Genomic DNA, 8,039 nt, shown 5'->3' with positions numbered 1-8,039 from the left:
ATGGATTGACGTTTCAGAGGACGCGAAGACGGGAGGGAACCAAAAACATGATCGTTTTTGGATGCGCGTTAGAGCTCAATTCCACAAAGGAATGAACCTGGAACCATATCGTACTAAACATCAGGTGTAATCAAAATGGGGAAAGATGAACAAGGATGTGATGTTGTTTAACGATTTATATAACAACATTAAACGACAATGGAAAAGCGGAGAAAGTGACGAAGTGATTTTGGAGAAAGCTTTTAACATTTATCAAAAAGATCAAAAGAAGACTTTCAAGTTTTTTGAAGTTTGGAATCTACTCAAAAGCAACAAGAAATGGGAAAAACTGAAAACAAGCGACGAGCACATCGATAGCGGATCAAAACGATCAAAAACTTCCGCATCCGAACACACTTCATCGGATGCGCGTGTTGGTTTTGACCTCAACGAAGATGAGCCCGTTCAAGTGTCACCACCCCCGACCAATGGGAAGGGACAAAACAAAAAACAAAGGCAAGGGCAAAACGTCGGAATCGGATGACTTGAAATAAATGGGCGAGAACGTGCAAGGCATAAAAGATAGAATTGATAAATTTTTGCAACTTGCTTCGGATTGAGAGAGTCGGAAACAAAGAGACAACGACCTGAGAGTGCTATTGCTGGACACGACGAATTTGACCGGGGATGCGCTTCAAGTCGTTTTGCAAATGAAGGAAGACGTGAAAAAACGTTATATTAATCGTGGTTAATTTGTAGTTGTTTTCCAAGTTTTGTAATTATTTGATGTGTGTTTTTTTTTTTTGTTTTTTTTAAGTTGTACGTTTAAGCTTTCTAGTTTTTTATTTTCTAATTTCCTAGGATTTTTTTTAAAATAATGTAATGGTTTTTATTTTTAATTAATGAAATATTTTGTTTTTATTTAAAACTTAAAATTTTATTTATTTAAAAATAAAAATAATTTAAAGGAGTGTGACACCACTCCTTGGGTGTGGTATGAGACCACACTTTTGTGCTAATGGGTGAGGTGACGCTTACGTGTCACTGCGGTTTCATGAGGGAGCGCGACACCACTCCCTCCGGCATAAAGGTTTTGTTTGTAGTTCCTGAAAGTATTAATAATGTAATAAGAATTGAGTATTGCCTAATAAGTAACAAGTGTCAAAATTTTAGGGACCAAAAGTAAAAAATAAGACAATACTTAACTTTTTTACTTATGGTCCCTAAAATTTCGACACTTGCTAATTCCTACAAAATTCCCGTTTTTATTATATCATAGACATAGATACATTCAAAACTACAAACAACCCCCGTGAAGTTTCATTTGGGAGTAAAATTTTAAGAAATAAATAATTTCAATTTACATACATGCATTATAATATCCTAAACTACCTTAATAAATTCTCAAACAAATAAGCAATAAAACACATATACAAATCCCAAACAATTAAACAAGATTACATCAACAAAACAATAGAGTACGCATACAAACCAAAATCACAATCAATCTATAATCTACTATATAAGAATATGTTTTATATTTTGACAGTTTGATTTAGGATTTGTATTGAACAATAATGAATTAACAAATACATATATTAGATTAATAATTTAGAAGTTATAGAATTAAAAAAACATTTTGCAATAAAAAGGAATTTTAAATTTAAAGAAAACTCGTTCGTTAAAATTTAAATTTTAATGAACAAGATTGCATTATATTAGAATGCAACTAAAAGATAAACAATACATACACATGTAAATCCGAATTACTTACTTGACTTGCTTCCGTGGATGCCATGATTCTTGATGTATTTTATGCAAAAAAGAAGAACATGTCTTAAATTCTTGATGCAACAACAAACACGGTTACAAGGATTTGGAATGTAAGGTTTTAATTACAAGCGTATATGATATGTATATATTATTGTGATATTGTTACTTAAGGTAATGTAGGGTTTTAATTACAAGCGTATATGATATGTATATATAATGGTATTGTTACTTAAGGTAATGTTTATCTAAAGTATCGATTTACTTGAAGATCAAGGTACCGACTTTTTTTTTACTAATCTGAATGGAAGAACAAGACACAAATTTTCTTAAGATAATGTTTATTTAAAACATCATAATCAACATATCAGCAATTTAAGGAAAATTCACATTGGTTCTCAAATGTTCTTTGGGAACGTCAAGAAATCACAATACCAAATACCAATTACCCTCAAACCACATATGACATAACCGATACCAAATGTAACATATGATACACCCCTAGCTTTAATTACATAACCCGACACATAATTCTAAATGATATAAGTTAAATTCTAAAGTTCAAATAAAAAAAGTTAAGTGATCAAAGTTGCAATTTTATAATACTATAGGGGCATTTGCTGTGTTAAAAGAAAAATAGCATCACACCATCAAATTTATAGGGTTTTTAGCTATCATCTTTTCTCTCCCCGCTCTCTCTCACTTCCGACAGGAGAGAGAAAGCTCCTTACCAATCTCTCTCTTCCTATTTATCCTAAAAAAAACCCTATCTTTCTTACATCAAGATTAAATATCTTGATTCTATAGATTCAGCGTTATCAGTCAATCGCTGATTCTCCCTTTAATTGATCCGATACTGTTCGATTTCAGAAAAACAGAGAGAAAATTCAAGGTATGCAGGCTGATCAAACGGTAATAAGCTTGAGACCTGGAGGTGGAAATCGGGGAAGAACCATTGGCCCTCGTTTTGATTCCTCGGCTTTCGGTTCATTAGATCATCCAATCCTTCGTCCTCATGGCGGTGCTGGCACTCCTTCTCTCGCCGCCTTCAAGGTCGTTACCTAATTTTTTCACCCTAAATGGATCTAGGGTTTATATATATTAAGCGTTTTTTGATTATATTCTATTGAGTTAAGTCCTTTATATTGATACTTGTATTCGTCAATCGTCATTATACCCTTGTTTCGAACGTTTATTTTAGTTTATATAACCCCTAGTCGAAACTCAAACTCAACTTCCATGGCTTATACTGTTGGGTGTTTATATACGTATGCATGTAGGTGATATGAGAATATAGTTTTCTATGGGTTTTGATCTTTGATTCTAAAGGCTTTAGCTTTCCTTAACCTTTTCCTCTTCTTGAACTTGAAGCATAAGGTTGACACTTTAGAGACATTTAGGCTTACTAAAAAAACATTTTTATATCCCCTGATTCATGTTCATTAAAGGATGTAATGGTGGTAGGAACTTATTGAGGTAAACTTAGAAATGTCCATATTCTTTGCAGGATGAATAAGTTCTTTCTGCTGTAAATTTGGACATATAGTGATATGTAGGGTTAAAGGTGGGCATACATGGAGCATCCGATACCCATGAAGAAACCTGCTAATATTTCATGCTCATTTTATGTGTGAATGTTCTTTTATTACTATAATACTATCATTTAATTTTATATTTGATTATCGTTTCCTTTGATCCATCTCTTTTTGGAAAAGTTTTTTTTACATTCTCTCAATATTTCTTGTTTTAGACTGGTGATTCCCGCTTTGAAGCCCACGAACGCGTTCGTTATACAAGAGACCAATTGTTGCAACTTAGGGAGGTAATGTAATAATGTTGATGATGCTTTTGTTTATTTATTTATTATAAATTTAACACTTGTATTATAATATATATTTATATATCATTAATACATTGACACTTGTTTTGAGTAGGTTGTAAATGTCCCTGAGGAGATTCTTAAAGTCAAAAAAGAAGTTGACACCGAGTTTTTTGGTGAGGATCAAAGCTGGATCAATACCAATACCAATACCAAAGCAGAAGTAAATGTAAGTATTCCACATTTACATTTCCAACCTTTTCTAGGTAAAGTGCAAAAGACGAAAATGCCCTTCTCATTTATTTATTTTTCTGCAGGTGCCAAGTCAGCCTCAGGCACGTTACTCAGAGCCTGATAATCGTGACTGGCGTGGACGTTCCGGTTCTACCCTTGTGGACAACAGGCAACATGAAACAAATCAGTATAATCGACATGATCAATCAAGATCACAGATATCTTCTAACCAAGGGGTAAAGTTACAATTTTGGTCCCTCAGTTTATCACTTTTATGCGGTTATATTTTTCTTAAATGACCATTTTACCCTTGTGATTTTGTTTACATTTTATTTGAAACAGAGTGGCCCTACTCCTGCTCTTATCAAAGCTGAGGTGCCATGGTCAGTTCGGAGGGGGACACTTTCTGACAAGGATCGCGTCTTGAAGACAGTAAAAGGGTAAAGATTAAAATACCATTTTTACCCTTCATGTTTCAGATTCACACTGCTACTTCTATAAATATCGTAGTAAATTACAAAATCGTCCCTGTGCGTTCTGATTTCCACCTTTTCAGTCCAAAATCAAAACCGTTTTTATAATTTCTGTCCTTATTTTAATGTTTCAGTTTTGGACTAAACGTTAAAAAAAATAGAAAACACAGGGACCAATTTTGTAATTTACTCTAAAGATTGAAAACATGTGTTCCATTTGTATTAACAACTTTATGTTTTTCAGTATCTTGAACAAACTGACACCCGAGAAATTTGATCTTCTCAAAGGCCAACTCATTGATTCCGGGATCACAACAGCTGATATTCTAAAGGTCCATTTTTTTTTATAACTTATTTTATCATTCTACTATTTTCAGAAATTGACTATTTAAAATAATCCTATTAGTGTTTTTCATGATACAGGGTGTGATTTCCTTGATATTTGATAAAGCTGTTCTTGAGCCAACATTTTGTCCCATGTATGCACAACTGTGTTCAGATCTTAATGTGAAACTCCCCCCTTTTCCATCTGATGAGCCTGATGGAAAAGAGATCACATTCAAGAGAGTTTTATTGAATAATTGTCAGGAGGCTTTTGAAGGTGCTGATAAATTAAGAGAGGAAATAAGACAAATGAATGCCCCTGAACAAGAATCTGAACGTAGAGATAAAGAAAGAATTGTGAAAATTCGTACCCTTGGAAATATAAGGTTGATTGGTGAGCTTTTGAAACAGAAAATGGTTCCTGAAAGAATTGTTCATCACATTGTCCAGGTTTGTTTTGAGTAAATTACGTTTTTGCCCCTGTGAGTAATTTATCATTTATCATTTATCATTTATCAACGTGTGATGAAAACAGGAGCTTTTAGGACAAGACAATAAAACATGTCCAGATGAAGAAAACGTTGAAGCAATATGCCAGTTTTTTCAAACAATTGGAAAACAATTAGATGAAAGCCCAAAATCAAGGCGAATTAATGATACTTATTTCACTAGACTTAAAGAGCTCTCAACAAACCCACAACTCCCTTCACGTATGCGATTTATGGTTCGTGATATTCTCGATCTCCAATCCAACAAGTGGGTCCCACGTCGCGAAGAAGTAATTCTAATTCCCCTTTTCCCTTTTCCTTTTTTTTTTTCGTTTTCTGTGTTTAAATTATATTTAATATTTTAATCCGAACTGTTTTTTTCAGGTGAAAGCCAAAACCATCACGGAAATCCACAATGAAGCCGAGAAGAACATGCGACTCCGCCCCGGTTCCACCGCCAGTATCCGAAACAACCGAGTACAAGGCGGCGGCGGCGGTGGCGGTGTTGGCGGGTTTCCGTTGAACCGCCCTGGCGCTGGCGGCATGATGCCCGGAATGCCCGGAACCCGACTGCCCGGCCTGCCTGATAACGACAACTGGGAAGTCCCTAGGTCCCGGTCAATGCCCCGTAATCAAATCACTCAACCGCCAGTCACCGGAAAAACACCAACACCGTCGGTCAACCCAAGATTTCTCCCGCAAGGTAGCGGCGGTTTCATTGGCGGCAGAAGTAGCGCGTTACTGCAAGGCAGCGGTGTTGCCGCTGCCACCACCACCGCCTCCACCACCGCTGCCGCCGCCCCGGTGGAGTCTTCTCCGGTGGTGGTGAAACCGGTTGTAGCTAAGAATTTAGATGAAATGAAGAGAAAAACGATTTCGCTTCTTGAAGAATATTTTAGTGTTCGGATGCTTGATGAAGCTTTACAGTGTGTGGAGGAGCTAAAGTCGCCGGAATACCACCCGGAGTTTGTGAAGGAAGCGGTGTCACTTGCATTGGAGAAAAGTCCACCGTGTGTTGAACCGGTTGCTAAGCTTCTTGACTATTTGTATTCCAAGAAAGTTTTGGTCAAACATGATTTGACCACCGGGTGTGTTGGATACGCGATGTTGTTGGATGATATCGCGATTGATTTGCCGAAAGCGCCGGGTGGTTTCGGGGAGGTTTTGGGCCACTTGGTGGTGGCGGGCGGTGTAGATTTTAAGGTGGTGGAGGAGGTTTTGAAGAAGATGGAGGATGAGGACTTTCGGAAGGCGGTTTTTGATGGGGTGATGAGGGTTGTGGGGTTGGGGAATGTGGTGTTGAGTGAACAAGGGGATGGTGTTGCTGCGTGTGAGAGGTTGTTTTGAGTGTGTTGTTTGTGGGTTTATGTAGGTGGTGGTAATGGGCGGAAGGTGGTGGTGGTGGTGGGTTTTTGGGGAGGTGTATATTTTGATTTTTTATTTGGGATTTTATTGATAGCTATGTGTGTTTGGAAATGAGATAGGTGAAGTGAGTGTCGCCATGAATTTTGAAACTTGTTTTGTAACGTTAAGTTAGTTTATTATTTTGGACCTTTTTGGTAAGCTCATAAATTTTGCTTTTCAACTTTATTGTTTTGTGTTTCAATGTCTGATTTGGTCACGTAAAAAAAGACAAATTTTTATTTTTTGTTTTGGTACCTTGACTGTTTACCGAAAAATTGAATGGAACGCAATTCTTTTTTATTTTTCCTGGGATGATTTTCATACAACGAGCTTGTAGATTGTTTTTTTAAAGAATAAAATGAGATTTTTATTTTCTAAGAATAAAATGAGATTTTTATTTATAATTATAAATTACCTTTTTAAACATATTGCGTTCTGAGTTAGTTAAGATAACTTGATTATAACATGATAAGTTTAATTGTCATGTTGTGTTATGACATTTAAGTAAGTTATGAGAGAGAGATATTTTATTTTTGTTTTATTTTTAATTGTTGTAATAAAAAAAAATGAAAAATAAAATAATAAGGGGCAAATACATCATTATAAAAAAGTTCATAGGAAATTGGACTAAACTCGCAATAAAACGAAATTATTGGACCGTCTTTGCGAGCCAAACCTATTTTGGACCAAAGTTGCTAGTTTTGACATACCACTGGACCATTCTTGCAATTTTGTCTTTTATTTATTACTATAAATTACCTTTTATTCATTTAGTTTTTAAACATATTGTGTTCGAGTTAGGATGAACTTAAACGAGTTAAGATAACTTGATTATAACATGATACGTTTAATTGTCATGTCAAACTAGTTTTTTATTTTTTATTTTTTATTTTTTATTTTTTATATGGTGCACAATTGTTTGTGGTATATAATTTTTTTTGAACACGCATATCCCTTATCAATACCTTACTCCTAAACTATTAATTTTGTCTCAAACCCTTTACTAATGACTCAGAGGTACCCATATCCCTTATCAATTTTTTTTTGAACACCCATATCCCTTATCAATACCTTACTCCTAAACTATTAAGTTATGAGTTTAAAAATCTAAACTATTAATAAAAATTGTAATTATATATATAATTAAATCCCAAGGGAATTATGAACAGTAAAGTTTCAGGTATAAGAAATTGGCCACCAAAGTTTTTGAATTTCATTCTTGGCCACAATACTTTGAAGGATTTGCAATTTAGTCCAAAAGCGGCAGTGCCGCGTGTACCCTTTTCTAGTTTTTATTAAATTGTATTAGATTGATGCACTAAATGGGTTGGTATTAGATTGCAACATTAAATACGTTGAAAGAGTGGGAGTTGGAAAGATAAAAAAGAAAAGTGAAAAATAGCAACGAATAGTAGGTTGGAAGGTGGAGAAACGAAGTTCACAATAAATTTAGAGAAAGGAAACCATATGTGATTAATGAAAACATGAAAAAATAAAAATATATATTAACCTTGGCATTTCAAAATTTGTACACTCTTCCTTTACTGT

At 34.9% G+C, this 8,039-nt stretch overlaps 1 protein-coding gene and 1 non-coding gene across 2 annotated transcripts; both read left to right on the top strand.

Annotated features, from left to right (window-relative positions):
* Positions 1-2,419: 2,419 nt before the first annotated feature.
* On the top strand, positions 2,420-6,677 carry LOC145123600 (eukaryotic translation initiation factor-like). The gene is made up of 9 exons (XM_079058805.1): positions 2,420-2,802; positions 3,500-3,571; positions 3,684-3,797; positions 3,886-4,038; positions 4,145-4,242; positions 4,520-4,607; positions 4,699-5,049; positions 5,135-5,377; positions 5,472-6,677. Exons 1-9 carry the CDS (start codon positions 2,644-2,646, stop codon positions 6,432-6,434), a joined length of 2,241 nt encoding a protein of 746 aa, XP_078914931.1. The 5' UTR covers positions 2,420-2,643; the 3' UTR covers positions 6,435-6,677.
* On the top strand, positions 3,258-3,363 carry LOC145128157 (small nucleolar RNA snoR103). The gene has a single exon (XR_013716758.1). It is a non-coding gene; the product is annotated as a small nucleolar RNA snoR103 (small nucleolar RNA).
* Positions 6,678-8,039: the final 1,362 nt, after the last annotated feature.

The sequence above is a fragment of the Lactuca virosa genome, chromosome 7, assembly GCF_052849685.1.
Source record: "Lactuca virosa cultivar CGN04683 chromosome 7, Lactuca_virosa_CGN04683_v6, whole genome shotgun sequence".
Classification (NCBI taxonomy): Eukaryota; Viridiplantae; Streptophyta; class Magnoliopsida; order Asterales; family Asteraceae; genus Lactuca; species Lactuca virosa.
The sequence above is the reverse complement of the archived record's forward strand: the minus strand, read 5'-3'. Positions and strand labels throughout refer to the sequence as shown.

What these genes read in the sequence shown, in the direction of transcription:
- LOC145123600 (XM_079058805.1), top strand. Translation starts at nt 2,644, where the DNA reads ATGCAGGCTGATCAAACGGTAATAAGCTTGAGACCTGGAGGTGGAAAT. An exon ending in AATTGTTGCAACTTAGGGAG is followed by an intron (nt 3,572 to 3,683) that starts GTAATGTAATAA and finishes TGTTTTGAGTAG; the next exon opens with GTTGTAAATGTCCCTGAGGA. An exon ending in GGGTCCCACGTCGCGAAGAA is followed by an intron (nt 5,378 to 5,471) that starts GTAATTCTAATT and finishes TGTTTTTTTCAG; the next exon opens with GTGAAAGCCAAAACCATCAC.